Source organism: Pyrgilauda ruficollis, unplaced genomic scaffold (genome assembly GCF_017590135.1).
Source record: "Pyrgilauda ruficollis isolate IOZ18807 unplaced genomic scaffold, ASM1759013v1 scaffold38, whole genome shotgun sequence".
NCBI classification, from domain to species: domain Eukaryota; kingdom Metazoa; phylum Chordata; class Aves; order Passeriformes; family Passeridae; genus Pyrgilauda; species Pyrgilauda ruficollis.
Window position 1 is genome coordinate 604,816 of NW_024525267.1, and position 18,386 is coordinate 623,201.

The 18,386-nt window shown below is 41.7% G+C and overlaps 1 protein-coding gene across 5 annotated transcripts in view; it reads right to left on the reverse strand.

Annotated features, from left to right (window-relative positions):
- SYNE3 (spectrin repeat containing nuclear envelope family member 3) overlaps positions 1-18,386 on the reverse strand; it is a 64,694-nt gene that overhangs the window by 21,446 nt on the left and 24,862 nt on the right. For 4 of the 5 annotated variants that reach the window (XM_041476177.1, XM_041476181.1, XM_041476178.1 and 1 more), the window contains exons 5-17: positions 13,347-13,508; positions 12,287-12,631; positions 11,005-11,141; positions 8,946-9,093; positions 8,015-8,197; positions 7,612-7,755; positions 6,521-6,655; positions 5,391-5,552; positions 4,509-4,672; positions 3,483-3,609; positions 3,153-3,308; positions 2,358-2,507; positions 1,074-1,112 (exon numbers count right to left, since the gene is read on the reverse strand). In XM_041476177.1, coding sequence (XP_041332111.1) covers positions 1,074-1,112; positions 2,358-2,507; positions 3,153-3,308; positions 3,483-3,609; positions 4,509-4,672; positions 5,391-5,552; positions 6,521-6,655; positions 7,612-7,755; positions 8,015-8,197; positions 8,946-9,093; positions 11,005-11,141; positions 12,287-12,631; positions 13,347-13,508 — 2,052 coding nt within the window. The remainder of the gene's footprint in view (positions 1-1,073; positions 1,113-2,357; positions 2,508-3,152; positions 3,309-3,482; positions 3,610-4,508; positions 4,673-5,390; positions 5,553-6,520; positions 6,656-7,611; positions 7,756-8,014; positions 8,198-8,945; positions 9,094-11,004; positions 11,142-12,286; positions 12,632-13,346; positions 13,509-18,386) is intronic. The other variant, XM_041476180.1, reaches the window with a different exon arrangement.

Below are 18,386 nucleotides of genomic sequence, written 5' to 3' on the forward strand. Positions count from 1 at the left end.
GCAAGAACAGAAAGTCTTTGGGGGTCTTCAGCAAGGCTGAACTGCAGCCAAAACTATTGAGGAAGGTGTGAAAACTGCCTTAAAACTGGTCAGTGCTTTGCTGGGTAAAAATATTGGAGCTGCTACTCCACATTTGAGAATAAGAGGAATATCTCATCAGAATGAGGAAAGTCTTGATTTCTGGCCATGCTTGAAGTGCACTGTGCTGCACCTGTTAAATATTGGTGTCTTCTACAGAGGTGTTGCACCAGGAGAAATCAAGGGTTTGATTTATCTTAAAATGACTGTGTGATTATGATCCTGCAAGACATTACTCATCAAATCTCCTTTGTGTTGGGCAAATAAAGCCTTATTCTATTCCTTCTAAACACAAATGGAAAGTGAGATGACAGTACAAAGCAGAACAGCTTCTATAAACAAAGCAAATTGTGACAGAAAAAATTGCTGACTTTATGAAAATGGGATCAGAAGTGCTGCTTGGTTTAATAAGAAACTGGCAGTATTTTGTTTTCTTTTAGCTTCTCCTTATCTCCTGTACTGCCTCTATTTTTTATGTCATCACTTCAAAAAGAAAATCCACCACAGGAGGAATTCTGCTTAGAATAAGGATTTAGTCTAATAGCATTAGACAAATCTCTTGACTTTCTCTGGCTTTCTGCATTAGAAAAAAGGTGGGCTGGTGATTCAAACCATTTTTTTCAGAAGTGTCTAAAGAATTAGAAGTCCCATTTTTGAAATTATTTTAGGCACTTAACCACTAAATCCTTTAGAGAGGTATTTTGGCTCTTCCTTAGTCTCTTTTGAAAAATGAATTAAATTCATATAGCATGTAGATGTATAAAAACTGAGTTTCCCTCCTCTCCCAGCAGATGGATATTTAGCTTCTAGACATGTAGTAAGCCTAGTTCAAGAGTAAAAGCTTTGGAATATTTTTCCATTTAAAAATCTGGAGAAAATCAACAAATTCTTTAAGAGTGGCTCTTAATAAGCAAATTGATTTCAGGAATCTTGAGAAAAGTTTAAAATAATTTTCTGCAAAACTGTTTTAGCTTAATAATAGGAAACTGTCTTGCCTTTCTGAATCTGTCTGGTTCCTCCAAAGATCCAGCACTCTGTTTGAAAGAAAGAAAGGAAAAAAAAAAAAAAGAAACATGAAGTTAAGATCCCAGAGGAGCCTGTAAATGAGTATTCACCCACAGGGGATGTTTCTTTCAAATTCATGGTCACCTGGACAGAGTGAACCAGCAGGAGATTTTTTAATGGGCTTTTTAACAACATTAGGCAGAAAGATTACATGTTTTTAGGTTCTTGACTACTTGAATCAGATAAGCAGCTCTCCCAGCAATAGCTTTGACTTTACTGACACCTATTGACTATGTTAATGCTTACAGAAGGTTTTGGTTAACAAAGCATGAGTCATTACAATCAATGGCAAACACAAAAATATGTTCTTTATTAATAAAAGTCATGCTTACCTTCCACGCATTTTAAAGGATTCATGTTCTAAAAAAGCTTTGGATTTCAAGAAAAGGTTTCTCAAGGCAGAAAATTTTAAAATGCCTCCAATTTTAGCTGTTCAAGTTCAGATACCTTTGAAAGCACACATATACAGAAAGTACCAAATGCAAACCTGTAAATTCTAATCCTTTGATTACAGTATCTTGAAGCTGCTCAGATAATGTGAGTAGTTAAGCTAGAAAAATATTAAGTAATAATTATATATGTTTATGATATGAACATGGCAGTATCTTTAGCATGCCCTGGAATATCTTATATATGATGATGAATTCTGTCACTCTTAGCATGTCTTATATATAACAACTTGGTAACTTCTTTAATATTTTGGTTTTTGCATTAAAATGCCTCCTCTTTATTTAATTCCAAATCATTAACCTATAAGGACATTTTCAAAAGGGACTAGGTCCTTCTGCACAGTTACTTTGAATCAGTTCAGTCAGTGACTATTCTGTCTCACAGCAGGAGACACAAATAATGAACAGTGAATATATTCTTACTGCAGGAACTGTCAAAAAAAAAAAAAAATTCTATGGAGAATGTTGTGTTGAGAAAGGGCAAAAAATAGAAATCCATGTGCCCAGAACCAGGCACACACCCAGAGTATTCACGCACACAAACACCTTTCAGATCCCAGCTGCATGCCTCTTTGCCATTTACTATTCTGGTTTGAAACTTCCATCTCAAGAAATATTTTGAGCATAGCATACAAAGAGAAAAAGCACCCAACTCTTAAATAAGCAGATTGCACACGAATACTGCTGAAGTAAGACTAGCAATGTGAAGGAACCTAAAGAGCAATGGCAGAGCTCAGCAGCTGTGGACTGTGTGCTGTCACCTACCGCTGAGCTCAGGGCCTCTCTCAGCTTGGATTTGTGGAGCATCCATCGGTAGCGCAGGTCCTCCAGGTCTTCAGAACTCCCCACGACAGGATGAAGATGAAGGAGGTCCTCAAAGAGATGCTGACCATGAGGCACACGAGACTGCAGCTCCTAAAGGCAAAGACAAGGCTCAGCAGCAATTCAGGATTCAGGAAGGCCCCACTTTTTAAATCAGCATTTGAAAAAACAGTGGTTTACCACACACATTTATTTTTGTTGTTGCTTTTTTGGCCTGAAATTATATGAAACTCACCTGCAGGACTCCTGTAGCCTTGGACATTCCTGTATTTAGTTTCTAACAATCCAACAAATCTAACAAATTGCTATGGCATTTGGCTATACTCCACAGGAAGAGTGAGACCAAACAATGATTTGACACTGACTTTAATCAGCTTCTTTTAATGAACACCTTTGGCATACCACACTGGAAATGTCCAGCCCAACAGCTAAATGCCAGCTGCTCCTTTGCCTTCTACTCTGGTTCTGGCAGACCTTTCCTTGTAGAAAGGATGTAAATTGTCCTAAATTCCTGAGCTTCATCTATACTAGAGTCTCATAAAGCAGCAAGCATAGTGCTTGAATTTTTTGTCTATTTGTTCTTAAGGATTTTTGGGGGTTTTTTGAGGGCTGGTGGGTTTTTGGCTGATAGATGGAGTGGTTTTGGGTTTTGTTTTTGTTGTTGTTTGGATTTTTTTAATTCTGAAAGAATTCACACTTACTGCAGTATTTTTCTCCATTCACCCCCTGAAAACTAACCTCAAGTTTGCTCTGGTGTGCCTTAATTTCCTCTGCAGAAGATGGAGTCCCAGCAAGAATTTTGGTCAGTTCAGTGTTTTCTCCTCGTAACCACTCTTCAAAGTCATCTAGGAGCTTCAAGTGGCTGCTTGTAGTTTGCCCTTCTCCCATCTTCTCCTGGGATAGAGAACAACAGGAACAAAAAAGCCCTTATTGTTATGTCAGACGTTTCCTCTGAAGGCCTGACTGTGAAACCTTAACCTCCAACTTTGTGACCCACATATCAGATGAAGGCAGTGAAACTGTTCTTGTGAAGCTGACATGAAGGCAGACACAGAGTCCCCATCTCACCTGCTCATGGCTGGGGTCGACATCAAAAAGATGGAAAGCAGGTCTGGACATCCATCTGCTGTCCACAAATGCTCTTTTCTTCTTCTTGTCAGCCACTGGTCTATTTAACTGCCACTTTTTGAGGAGGCTTGAAAACACAAAACCAGAGTTATCAGTGCACTGAACATCCACATTTTGACTGGGGCTATGGGAGACAGCTCTAGGGAAACAGCACTATTGTTGTTATTATTATGTCATTATTAATACTAATAACACTATTACTATTGAGGTTGTTCCCAACCAGAGTGTCTCACAGCTGCACCAGGACTCTAGTTCTAACATTTCCAAGTGTTTCGTTTTCTTTTATTTAGGGGACTAAAAATAATACCTTGGCAATATACCTTTCTTTCTGGTTACAGGAGGCAGTACAATCAAGCCTTCCTCAATTTTGTAATTTAATTTTTGTGCCTATTCTGCCAGCATATATGAATACAATCATACATGCAGCACACCATTAAATATTAATACAGACTAGCAAATACAAGCAGCATTTCGGCACTACACAGTGGAGGCAAAATATATTAAGTCTTCATTTCCCAGCTAAAGAGAAGATTTTTAGCTGTGCTTATACTTCTGCATGTTTGCAAAAGGCACAAATCCCATTGCAGATACACCCTCCTTGGAGGCATCTCAAAGAAGAACAGGAAGATGAGACAGAGCAGCACAAGTCACCCAGTCTATGCCAAATTTCCTCTGACACAGACAGGCAGTACAAGAGTGAGCCAGGCCATAAGACACTGCCTACTCCAACACGAGGTAAAGGAAGATTCACAGACATTGTGGTTAACTGAGTCTTTGAAAGGTTTTCTTAAAAGTAATGATTTTCAGTTTACAAAAAATTCAATAAAATCCCATCTTGTTTCTAGCATTATGGTATGGCTGTTCACTTTCACAGCACAGAGCATAAAGCCTCAAGTGTGTCTGTTCTTACTGCAGTAAAAAGAACCCCATTGAAGGGACATAAGGAAGATCTGCATGAGCACTTACCCAGTTGCCATCTCCTTCAGTGATTTCCACGACTCCTTCAGCTGATCCAGCTCTCCCTGGACATGGGCAGTCTCCTCTGGAGAAGAATTCTCCATGACCAACTGGCCATGAGCTTCCACAAGGTGCAGCTGGATCTCCTTATCTGGAAACTCAGCCAGCAATCTCTGAAATGCAAAGCCCTGAAAATTACTCCTAGGTATCCTGGGTAAAGTAGAGGCTGTATCAGACTGAAGGCCATGTTCAGTCCAGCACTATGCTGGTTTTGTTGGCACTAGCTAGAACATATCTAGGGGGAAAAAAAAATGCTGTGGATGCTTCCAAAGAGCCAACATAGGTCAAAGAGCTGATGGGAGAACTTTGAGGGTGCAAGATGCCAATGCACCTCCTTCTGTAGCCTTCCCATGAAAGATTTTGGTCTCCCATATGAAGGCAACAGCTGCCAGCTAAAGTATCCTTCTAGAGTGAATTTAGCATGTAAAGTACTGCTACACAGGGAAAAGCTGGCAGCTTTGGAACAGCTCAGTTCAACAAGCAGAAGGCCAGCTAAAATGGCAGGAATGTTTAATATATTGATGAGTACACACAGGCAAAGGCAGAAATTGTTCAGAGATCACCCTGACAGGAGCAGACCACCCATCCTTGGATAATAATTTATCCAACTCAACACTGCTTTCTCATTTTCACTGCTCTTGTCTGTTACGTGGCCCCACATCCCACAACACAGGGCAAAGCAGAGAGGCGACAGCAGCCAACAGTTATTGCAGGAGAAACACACATCATTACTCTCCTCAAGCAGGAAATCCTCACTAGAAACCCCCACTCTTAATGTCTGAATGCTGCAAAGTGAATAATTAACATCTTAAAGTAAGATGCTTTTCTCACCTCCAGGTCTTCCAGCCTGCCCTCGATGTTCTGATCTCCATCAGCACCCTGGCAGGAGTCAATCTTCTCCCTGGTTACTGAGATCCACTGCTGGAGGTCAGACAGTTTGTCATTATATGCCCAGTGCTTCTGAACGTGGTCTTCACTCTGCTGTATCATCATCTACAAATGATAAAAATATGTCAGCAACCAAAGACAGACCAAAAGCACTTTCTTTACTGGCTCTAACACTATGATGGGCACAGAACCTCACGGGCAAAAAGGAAAAAAACAGCTATTAATGAGAGACAAAAAACATATCCTTTTAGCATCAGTGGTGGAAAACTCCAAGCTCCTGCAGGCCTGAATTCAACCACACGGGGGGGGTGTTAAGAACTACAATAGCTCCCTTCCTTCTCAGCTGAAAGGGAATAGAGAATTTACATGTCTGGGGTTTTTGTACCCCAGTCAATATCAAATACATCTTACACTCCCTGAGTCAGAAATGACTGTACAGACTTGTTTGGCAAAAGTTCAGTCCAGTGATAAATGGGATGATTGAAATTGAAACTAGAATTCCATAGTGCATGTTCAGGTAACACTTTAACACACATAATTTTATAGTGAACTGCATAGCTAAGGTAACTTCATGAGCTGTTCTTCTGAGAATCTTCTGCGGTTGCTCTGGAGGTCACTTTATAGGTATGTTTGCAAGCTACAAAATGCCTCAGCACAAAGCAAGTATTTATGCAATCACAGCACTTTTCTCTCATTAACTTTTAGATCACAAAGCCACAAAAACCCCAAACACTTTGGTACAAACCCCCTCTCCCATAATCTGTGAACTGCAAGCAACACCATGATAATATGAATTCTTTTGGTCAGGAATCTCATGCCCACTCCAGAAACAGTTTATACAGACACAAAATCTGTGTGGATGGCATCCTATCCCCAAGGGAAATCACATTAGAGATAATCAGAGAATCCTGGAAAAGTTATCAAAGTCTTACAAATTCAGTGTTTTCTTTCTCTGAAATGAAAGTGTCTGTAACTCAAAGTATGTAATGTCATATGCTCAAAGATGTTTTAAAATATTTTTAAATAGAGGCAACTGACAATTCCCCAGGCAACTAAAAACTTCCTCATGTTACCTCCAGTGATCTCTTCAGGGCTTGAAAGTCAGATGAAAGTTGGTTCATTTCATGCCTGTGTGTGGTATTTGACTGAACAAGCTTCTCTACCTCCTCCATGTGAATTGCAAGCTCTGCCAAGTCATCTTGGATCATCTGCAGAGGAAAAGACAGATTCCATGTGCGTAGTGTGCTAGGCATGGCATGGACTTTCAAAAACATACACCAAAGGTAGCTTCATTTGACAGTGTGAGGCCAAAAAAACCCAGTAAAAACCACTGTCATTAAGAAAATTAACTGTTTCGATGCTTAGGAGTAAATGTTTCTGACAAAAAATAGTTGGATGTCCTTTACATGTTACTGGGAGCTAGCAAAGAAGATAAGTTGCTGAGAAGTGCCAAAGGAGCCATAGGATAGCCAGCAAGGAACTGCGGTGACAACACCCCTGTGGTCACCAAGGATGAAGTGCCACAGTACAGGTGTACAGCTCACCATGGCAGTCATGTCCCCTCTCCCTTCTCCTCCTGCTGCTCTCTCCCCTCTCCCAGGTATGTAATCCCACTGTACGCCTTGAACAGGCTCTACTGCATGTTGGACCCTTTGCTGAGCCAGTTCAAAACACTAACCAAAACATTATCATCTTTTCCCATTATTTTTGTTTTCTTATCTTGGATAGCTGGATCAGCCATGGAGTAAATCCAGCATGTGTCACAGCTCAGTGACAAGGTAAAGAGCAGAAAGAGGAGGATACAGAAGGAAGTGGAACAGTGGAAACTCTTTTGAGGAAGTTAAAAGTTAACCTGAACCAATCTATCTTGTGCAGTTTTACTGCCAGTGGGAAGTGTCAGGATATGCTTTCTTTAGCAATTAAACTAGCCCAAGAAGGCATACCACCAACAGCTTACAGCTGCTTCTTCCTTCCCTCAAGCTCAGTTTGCCAGTGCTTCATCTGCACTGCTTTAATTTCATTCACTCATGCTATAAACTGGACCAAATGAAATCTAACACACGATCGAGGGGAAAGGTACTGAATTCCCAATGTTAGGAAAATATGAACAAACAGGAACCACAGTCAGCTGAGGATAACATGGCCAAGCAATACTGTAATGTACCTGGAGTCTCTGGAGTTGTGTCTTTTTACCCAACAGGTCAGGCCGTGGTTCCTTCTCCAGATCTAATTTGGCTTTGATGGCAGATAATTTCTTCTGCAATGGTGCAAAACCGGCATCAAAGTTCTTATGCTGCAATATCAAATTCTAGATGGAGAAATAAGAAAACAAGTCCAGCATTTAACATATATACCTTGGCATTATGCTTTGTCAATAACTGCTTCATATTCAGGACAAACACTGAGCTACACTATGCAACAGACCACAAATTTATTTGAACACTTGATTAACCTAGAAAAAGGGATTAGTACTAAATTATAAATTTATATGTATAAAACTGGTTTCGTAAAGACTCCATATTTGTCTTTATCACAGGCAAAGACAGTATATGGGTTTTGTAGTTCACCTGAAGTTTGCTCTTGCTTTGCAGCAGACTTTTGTGTAGAATTTCTCTCTCCTTTGAAGCTTCAGCTACTTCTTGAAGGAAAGACTCTGCTTTTTCCTCACCAAGGACATTGTTTAGCACATCTTTCTTTAACTGTAATGTCATCAACTTCTCTTTGAACTGGGAGCTTTCAGCTAGAGCAGCCTGAAGGAGAAAAGTTCTTCCAGTGAGATCATACAAAAAAAAAAAAATCATATAACCATATTATTGTCACACAAGTTACACAACCAAAGCAGTATGACAAAGTCAGGTAAAAACAGCATGCTGGGCCAACAAGGGGTAACAGAAGGTACCTGGACAGTGCCCAGTTAAAGGAAAAATCTTCCTGATAATGTTAGAGGCACCAGGGCTGCATCCATTTTGTGAACAGAAAGAGAGGTAAGCTGTACTATGGAAAGAGTTGTCTGTGCAGAGGAGAGGCCTAAACAACCAACAGAAAGGACAGCTTGAATGCTCATCCTGAGGATAAATTCCATCCCTGTTCACAGACACATTTATTCTGGAGATCACAGGGATGACAAAGTAACAAACACACCTTGCTGGGAACACGTGCTAATTGTGCATTTTAATCCCACATCCATATCACCAGATAATTCTTTACCAGAGTCCACAAACTTCCCATCCAGGGAGATCTGGGCTAATGCAAAACAATATTTTCATCATTGTTAAAGATACCTAGCACTTCCTGCGGCCTACTCAGCTGACAACTCCAGTTAACCAGATGGAAGGCAGAAAATAAGACAATGTGCTACAGCTGGAGCCAAGGAAAGAGCTCCATCCCTGCTGTGGGGTATCCTGCCACACTGGCAGGACCTTCCAGCTGCTGCTGCCTGGCAGCTGTACACAGGCTTGGTCAAACCCACATTTCTGAACTTAGCAACAGCTCTGCTACCTCAATGTGAGCCAGCTCTGGCTCTGGAGTCTCCAGGAGCATCTGGACCGATGGCTTCCACTGCTCAAAACTTTGCAGGGGATCTTGGATGATTCTCCACATCTCGGTTTCTGTATCAGTGCTCATTTTAGAAGTCTTGCTTTTAACACTGTAAGGATAAAGTGACAACCAAGAGAAGGATTATGAAGAAATCCAAGCCCAAACATTCTATTCTTCAAGGCATGAATTAACACAATACTGGGGTGTAAACCATACACAACACAAAAGCCTCAGTCTGTTTTACTGCCTGAGCCTGCTGCTGCTTGCCAGCAGCTGCTCTGTCAGTCAGAGACATCTGACAAAACTTTATTTAGATGTCGCAGGACACATTTGTCTTCTGTGCAACTGTGTATCAGGAGCTACTTTGCTTTTCTAGTAGCCAGCAGTCTTCCCTTGTATGTGAACTTTCTTGGCTGCTGTCACCAGTGTGATTTAACAAATCATATTACCAGAGCAGTCTCACTGACTCACGGGAGGAACAAATCAAGAGTGTCTAGAATGTAACTGCAGTTGCCTGTAAAAAACAGTTTTGTTTCTTAAAAAAATTACATTAAAAAGTCTTTGATAACCTTATGTTAACACAAAAAGTGAAAAATACATTTTTAATTCAGATAAAATTATTTTAAATTTTGCAGAACCACTTGAATTTATATTAGTACATAAGAGGTGATTCTGATAAAAAAGCTTTGTATTTATGTAGATGTACCCACATATATACACCGCTCTATTATTGGAATACTATAAATCAGCAAACCTTCAATGAATATCCAGGCTTCTCTTAAAAAGAACACAGCCCAAACACAGCCAAGTGACAAGGCCCAGCAGTGACACACCCCATGCAGCTGCCTCCTGTTTTTCTCAGCTTGCCTGACCTCCCAGTTTGCAGAATCCTGCATGATTTGCCAAATGCAGCCCAAACTTTATGCTCACAGGGGAACAGTATCTTGCAAACTCACAAGACAAGCAGGTGAGAGCAATGCCAGTCAGGATCAATACAAACAGAAACATGCCTTTCCATACAAACAGAAACAACACTCTTACCTGTGTCACTGGGCCATGACGGGGCTAAACAAAGGCAAGTTTGCAGAAGCCAAAAGCTCTGCAAATAGAAAGTTCTGACTTTCCACGTCCTCGGCCATTTGCTCTGCTGCCCCTGCCAGGCTCAGTGGGAAGCTGCCAGACTTCCCAAAGCAGCTTTGGAGAGAAGCTGGCAAAGAAGCAGCTGCCATTTTCTACTCAGAGGCAAGTCCCCTGCCTTCTTTGCTCCTCTTTCAGCTTTGTTTAGTTGCTAGTTTTTAAACTGAAATCCTTTCCCACAATGACCTATAACCCTTCCAGCAGGACAGCATACTGTGCACAGAGGGAAATAAGCTGGGATACAGGAAAAGAACTGACCTTCTTTTTTCCCTTAAAAAATGATCCTTTCTTCTAGTTTGCAAAATTTGCTGCAGCTTCTTTACTTCCTGATTCCAGGCAGCCTGGAAACGGAAACACTGAAGTCTGGGAGAGGCTAAACTTTCAGAGTTTCCAACCCAAGGCAAGTTGAAAACAGGAACATGCATATAAGCTGCCAGGAGAAGGGGAATAAACTCTGCCAAATAATTGCTAAGGCTGGTGAGTCACCGCAACAAACTCAACAAGGGAGGGCCATAATTCTTCTGAACCGTTTACTACCACAGCTCCTGTCCTGATTTTCCAGTTGCTAGCATGAAAGGCAAGCAAAATACATAAATTATTATTATAAAATGCTAATTAGATCAAATTAGCTGCCAACAATCTAATTTTCTTCAAACCATACACAACATTAATGATGTAAGATCATTGCTTGAAAATGACCAGGAGCCTCCAGCTCCTAGCAAATGGCTAAAATTACAGCTTGACTGAAACACGGAGGCGGATGTAATTATCAAAAGCTTTTTTTTTCTGCCCATCACCTACAATTCACTTTTTTCTTAGGCCCCTGACAATCCCTGAGAGAAGATTCCCCCCACCTGCCCCCCATAATCAGACTTCCCAGTACCTTTGATACTGCTGTATTGCAGAGACAACACTGTCAATGTGTGGCTGTACATCTTGGGAAAACCGTAGCAGTTCCTTAAGCTGAGCCTTCAGCCTCTCAATCTTTGACTCTTCTGCAGCCAGAGCTGCTCTTGTTGCCTTAATTATAAAAATAATGAACAGATCGTACCTTATGTAGTGTCTTATATGAAATAAGAAGTAAGGCTGTGTCTCAGGGTATGCACAAATCCCCTTTCAGTGGCTTTTTTCCTGGTTATAAGGAATATGGTCTTTGCTATGACATAAAACATTCTCAGCAACAGTTTTTTTCCAGCAGGCTCTCTCTCCTTCCCTTACACTGCCCAGCCTCTGCATCTGATCTGCAGGGTTCAGTGTTTGAACAGAGTGAATCCCAAACAGGCCTGGTTTCAGTTCACTGATTGTAGTATATAACATGAGCTGCATTTTTTGAGCAGTCTAAAAAACATCTGTTTGCCTGAACAGATCTTTCTCAGAGACTCACATATGGAGAATGTTAATTCTAGGGTGACTCAGGGAAACAAAAACAACTAAAACCCATGCAAATGTAGCTGGATTGAACCAGTCTAAATTTTTTGATGCTTTTTGCATATACTTCTCCCAGTTAGTCCTGCATAGTTCTAGATATACAGACAGCAGTGAAAGGCATTTTGAGAGCAGATAATAAATGCAAAGCTGGCCCTCGAGAGAGAAAATGAGCAGTAAAGATTCTTATCTACTTAAAGTGTGACAATTTTTTTGCACTCATTTTTTCAGCAGATTGGTTTTGGTGTAAATACTGGATTGTTACAATCTTAGGACTCCTTAGTACTGATGATGTGTCTGCTAGTAAAGGAAGAGAGGTACCTATCTTACAGAGATGATGGATATGACATAGCAATGGTCTTACCAAATACCTCAGAAATATGTGTACTTGTGTCAGTGTATATATATATATTCAGTGAGGCATTAATTTCCTGCTTCTTTTTAAGTGGAGCAAATTGTGTTGCTTGCTCTGTGTTGTGCTCTTTTTGCATGTGATCCCTTTGAACTCTAGGCACAAACTGCAGCACATCCTCCAACCCTGCTCCTTCTGTGCAGTGTAAGATGAAGGCTGGGGCAGCTGACTCCACTGTTGGCAGTCACATTTTCCTCAGTGTGTTTCACACACAATCATTGTCTTTCCTTATCATCTCCAACCAATGGGACAGGCATCTGTTGGATGTGACTATGCATGTTCAGTCTACAGCTGCACTTCCTCCTCCACACAAAGGATAACAACTTACATTGCATTTTTTCCACAGAGTTAGAAACTCATCTTCAGTCTTTTCCCCTTCCCCAGGGTCCAGGTCATTTTCTAGTCTCTGTAGATCTTTCCTCAACTGCTGGATGTCTGCTTCTAATTGTTTGGCTTGGGACTCATAGGCACTTTCAGACTGTTGGATCTTGAGCAATCTCTCCTCCTCCTGACTACTCAGTAGTTTCAACTTCTCCAAGGCTTTTCTTAGCTCTTCGAGTTCATCCTTCAGTCTTGCAGATCCAAGTGGAGAGGTATTCTGAATCACCTCTGCACACTGATTTTCAAGGTGTTTCCATTTCTTTCCGCCACTCCTAATGTCTTTGGCAATTTCCTGCAAAAAGAAGTTAAATAAAGATTATCTGCAGGAATGGGAAGCCGGGGGAAAAGCTGAAAACAGTAGGAAAAAAGACTACCTCTCCTGGTTGTATGTATTTTGGTTTTCACTTCTGATTTCAAAATATGTCTTTTTTCAAGTGACCAGAAGGGTTAATCATCTGACTGCCTTCCGAGTAATACTAATTGCCATTGATTCTGAAAATACTGGTTTTCATTAATGCTTATAACTTGAGATCCCTGACAGAGAGAACAGGAGCTGCAGGCACTAGACATATAGTAGTTGGATCTCAGAGATTTTAAGCTAAGCATTAAAAGCATTGGCACCAAAATAAAGGATACTGTTCTCAAAACTGGTATTTTCATTACCAGCTCTAAACTCTCAAAACCTGTGAACCTTCAGGGTCTACTTGGATCAGGTTTACCAAATCTGATTTATTTAAACAAGATTCTCGAAGAATCACATAACTGTTGGAGCTCAGGCTTTAAGAAAAACAAACCAGACCAGTTTGTGACTCATACTGGAAGAGCCATACATACAAACAATTTCAGGACCTCATACAACTCATCTGCCCTAGCCCATGCTAAAATCACCATCTATTTTGTATGTGTAATTCTTTTCTCAAGGACACCCTTGTATGGTTTGAGCAACACATATGGGCATGAAAAACACACAATCCTAGCTCCTTGTTAGAGCTATATTGTTTTAGGACCTTCAGTGCCTTTAGCTTGTCCTCTGCTGAAGACTTGGTTGCTTCTCCAGTGCAGCAGTTTAATCTCTCTGCGACACCACTCAGCCACGATTGAAACTGGCTGACACTGGCGCTGTACTGCTCATGTTCCTTGGTGATCGTTTCAAGCAGTTTCACTCTGTTCTGTAACGAGAGACATCAGAAGTGGTGAGGACTGCGCTTATCTGGCTCTTTTTCCTCTACATTGTAACCCAGAACTTACAAACAAGACTCCCTTTTCGGGAGCCCTGATAACACTAGGCCTCCACAGGAATTCAAAGTTTACCTCGAGAAACAGAACACAAAAGTACACAAAGGCTTGCTCCTGTCTGGATTTTGCTGCAGGCTCTCAAAGTCTAAGTCTCCAAGAACACAAGCTGCAGAACACAAAGACCCTGTAAGCTGAATTTCTGGCTTTCTGAGCCTTTCTACTTTCTCATTAGAAAAAGAAAAGAGACAGAAGTTTGTTTCTGGTTTCACTTTGAAGACAAGCAGTTACATTGCTCTTGTGGGTTAAAAATAAAAATGAGCACATCTTCCTTATCTCTCAAAATGAAAATAAAAGAATGCAGTAGAGGCATGAAAATTGTTTTAAATACTTCATCATTTAAACAGACTGCCTTGAAAATGATCACCTTCAATTGTGTAGTCCATGCACTTTTGTACTTACTTAGCAGGTCACAAACTATTCTATGGTCGTATCATAGGCTCTGGAAACAAATTCAAGCCAATGGAAAGCAGGTTTCATTTTTCAAGTTACTGCCTGAGCACCCTATAACCAACAATCCCTGAATTTACAAGGGCCTGCACACCATGAGCTGCTGCCTGCTGATCCAGTCTGGCACTCCTCACAAGTCAGAGTTTGCTCAGACTGGCCTTGTTTGCCAGCCCAAATTCAGGCCTTTTTGATTTTGACACAAATCACCTGCTCTGTTGTTTCACTAGTATAATATTCAACATAAGTATTACCTTCTGCAAAATCAGACTGATTTTTCCTTGCCCTTCTCCAGTTGGCATGGAGAGCAATGGAGGTACACTGTGGTTACATTAGATTAAAAAAAAAAAACAAAAAAAAAAAAAAACCCAAAAAACTAAAAACAACCACTCCTTGTGCAATCAATTTAGTGCTTGCAGCATGCTTGAAAGCACCCTCTGCTCTCACAGACAATGGGCCAAGTTTCATTTTGTGTAATGCAGGACACAGCACTGGCCTCTGAGCAGGGCAAGCAGAGTGACAGCTGCAATGGTGGGCACAGCTGAAAAGTCCCTTTTGCATTTGCCTTGTTCCTGTGAGGCTCTGGAGAGGTCCTTGTTGCGGCGTGATGTCATGGCTTGCCTGTTACCCCGGTCCTTCCCCAGGTGTCAATCTCTCCTTTCCCCACCCTGACTCCTGCTGGGCACTGTCTATCAACCCAGAAATTCCAGAGGAGCATCGCGTGATTGGGCAGATTCAAAAGATGCCCCCCGCCCTTGGAAAGGCATTAGGGCATCCAGGTGTCCTTTTCCCTGAGGCCTCCTCCCCCTGTACCTGCGCCGGTGGTCCCTGCGTTCCCTCCCCTCTCCCTCTCCCCCGGGTTAAAAGGACAGGCACACCACACGCTGGGGAGAGTCCTTGTGGAGCTGTTGTACATTCAGGGGCCATGCGGCCCAGAATAAAAACTCTGGATTAAACCCTCCATCGGGACCAACTCTTTCCTCCACCATGGCCTTAAAAGGTTTCTCCAGCACAGGGAGGCCTGAGGAGTGACCCTCTTCTACCAACAAGCTCCAGCCGTAAGCACTGGAGCTCAGGCATGCCTGGGCTTGTCCCCACGTGCCCAGCTGTGACCCACAGGTAGCCAAATAGCATCTCTGGGGAGAAAAGACCACAGGTGCTGCTATTTGGCTCAGCAGCAGGAGCCAGACGAGCCAAGGCACGTCCCATTCAGTAATATTGGTAAAATCCAGTAGGTGCCCACACCTGCCAACGTGCCTGAGGTGGCAGTGAGCCATCTCCATTCTGTCTCCTGCTCTCCAGCCAGGCCAACAGGATCCCCTTGTGCTGGGGGTGACGGTCCCTCTGGGACTTTGCCCTTCACCTTTGGGACAGGTAAGCCCATGGTGCACTACAAAGCCATCACCCTGTTTTTCACACTGCCACTTCAGTCTCTGCTGACTTTTGCAAATCCTGAGTGATGCCCCTCAAGTTAGCTGACTTGCTGTGGTAAAAAAGAGGAACAGCTAAGGGACAGTTGATTCCCATGGAGGATGAAATGCTGCCCATTTATTAGAGCATGACCTTTAATTGCACCAGCCATACACAGGTTTGGATGAAACCAAAGGACAGAATTATGACAGTATATTTCTGTGGCCAGGATGTATCCAGCAGAACACCTCACTTGCTAAATGCCCATGTGTAAATTCTCAAATCTGCAGAGGCTAAACAATTCATGCTTCAACCTCAGGTCAAGGATCTGAAGAAGACAACCTTATAGCAGTGTAAAAGGGCGACACACCAAAGTGACCCAATTCAGGCTAAGTTTATTGACTCCAGGGAATTAGATTATTTTACTGGCAGAAGCTCCAAAAGGCATAAATCAGAATAACAAAGCAGAGATGTTATTAAGCTCAAAAATTTTAGGCTGATATACAGGAGGTTCAAAAGGAAGTCAAAACAACCTACCCTTGGCCAGATAAAATAAAGGAATAAGCAGTTTGGGTGAACTGCTTGTCTGTGAGGTCAAGGAATAGATGCCATGGATCTGGACAGACTGTTCTAGTTGTCAGACAAAAAGCTTAAAAAGAGTTGGCTGAGCCCTCTCCCCACAAGAGGATAAGCAGGAAAACTTTCCCATGATGAAAAACAAGGAATCACCTGCTCCTGTTAGGTTAGCTGTTTGGGGAGCAGCACAGTGTGAAACTCAACATCCACATTCACTAGGCTGAAGTGAGGAGACATGAAGCAAGGACATGGCCCTGCAAAGAGTAAGAGCACAGACAGGAAAGGAATGGGTTTGCCAAGGGCTGCAGGGAAAGGGATGTGTCTGGGCAGCATATGCCCAGCCCTGGCTACTCAAGGAAGGAGGACAGAGGCTTAGGAAGCCCCCTCCCCTTAGCTGCCTTCACAGTTAGGGAAGGCAAATAAGCCTCTGGAAGGAATCTAGAGCACATAAAGGAAGTTCCTACTTTAAATCCCACTGCAGAGTCTCAAGGAGGGTACAGAAAGCTCCTATAGCCCTTCCTGGTGCTTTTAGTCTTACCTTTGGCATACCTCAGCAAACTATTCTAAGTATCTAGGTTCCAGTTAACAGAGACAACCTGGACTGAAATTAATCTGATGTGTTCAGAAGTATTTAATATATTTCCTAAATATCAACTCCCCATACATCATAACTTTTCTTACCATCTTGAATCATCGTTTATGCTGAAACATACAACCATTTACCTCTGCATATTTTTAATTTCCTGGGCAAGAGAAAGCATATAGGAAATGGCTGCCACATCTAAAAATATTCCTATCAATGTAATTAAAAGATATGCTTTTAAATTTTGGGAATGCTAAAGACACATGTTAGCACTAAGAAAAAAAACCCCAAAAAAACCTCCCACCATTTGCTCATACCAAAGAAGCAATATCACAGGCAAACCATTTAAGAAACACTGTCCAATAGCCTGCATTCTGATAGAGCTGGACAACTGCACAGGGTCTAAAAATGCCCTTCAAACACCAGTGTAATCTACAAACACCAGCGAGCCTCCTGTGCTCAGGCATTCAGCTGGCATCTGCAAGTCACATTTAGTCTGGCCTCTCATCATGTGAGGGGCCAGAGCAATCCCCTTACAACTGCTGTGTCTCTTTCATTCATTCATTCATTCCTCCTGCCCACTGGAAGAGGTGGCAGGGTTTCCCTAACAAGTGTTATACTTTCCAATGCAATTCCCAAGGTGCCTGTCACCTTGGCATTAGATAATAAACCCGTGATTTACTTCAGTTGCAAAATCCAAGGCTTTCCAACTCCTTTCTTTGTTCCATACCTCCTGAAAGAGGGATTTCTTAGCTGGATTCTCTTACTCCATCGTTCTATGAAATGTGGTATTTATAACCAATGCCAAAGAAAAGCTTTTTCTAGCGTCTCAGTTGGCTGGAAACATAAAGACATATTTTGTCTAACTAGTATGAGCCACTTTCTGATCTCATTTTCACCAGCACATATCCAAGTTGGTTAGAGAAATCACACCATGTAAAATCAGTCTCAGAGAGGTCACGTTCTGGGTTTGAGTATTCAAACTACTTGTCTAAAAGAACAGCTTTATTAAAACAACTAATGACTGTCTCCGACTTCAAAACCAAAAACAGTTTTGGTGAGGAGGGAGTGAATGATAATTTTAAATGGCAATCTAGATAGGCAACACCTGAATTCTCAGGAACCTTCTTATTTGTATATCCAGATGCCTTATAATCAAGGGATCTACCTTTAAAAACAAATAATCAGTATTGAGGCCCAAGTCTGCTGGTGGCTTCTCTCTGGCAGCTGCAGCTACAGAATTTGAAAACATACTCTAGATTTTGGAGAGACATTAGCAGTAGCTGTATATTTATGGCTAGAAAAGTACTTGAACTACATGCTCACAAAAGATGCCAGCTTAGGGGTTTTTTTGTCACTTTTGGGGCTTGGGGTATTTTACTTCAAAAGATAAAATGTATCTATGGGGCAAGCAGGGCAATAGAACAAGCATCCCAATGTTGTTGTTCTTCCAGTGTGAGCTGAAGTTAACTTGGTACAACAGCATCCAGGGAGGGAAAGCATCCATCACTGTCAGGCTCACTCTGGACTGGAGTGTAGGTGTGAGAATTAATAGAAGGCAGCATTATAACAGAGGCAGACAGAGCAGAACCAATGTAATGAAAATTATTTCTATTTGCACCAGGTAATTCCAGCCTATGAAATTCTGGAAGTCACCATGAGCAAAAACTAGGTTTTAATTTCTATGTTTAGTGCAGATGTATCTATACATATATTTAAAGTATCCATTTGAGTATTT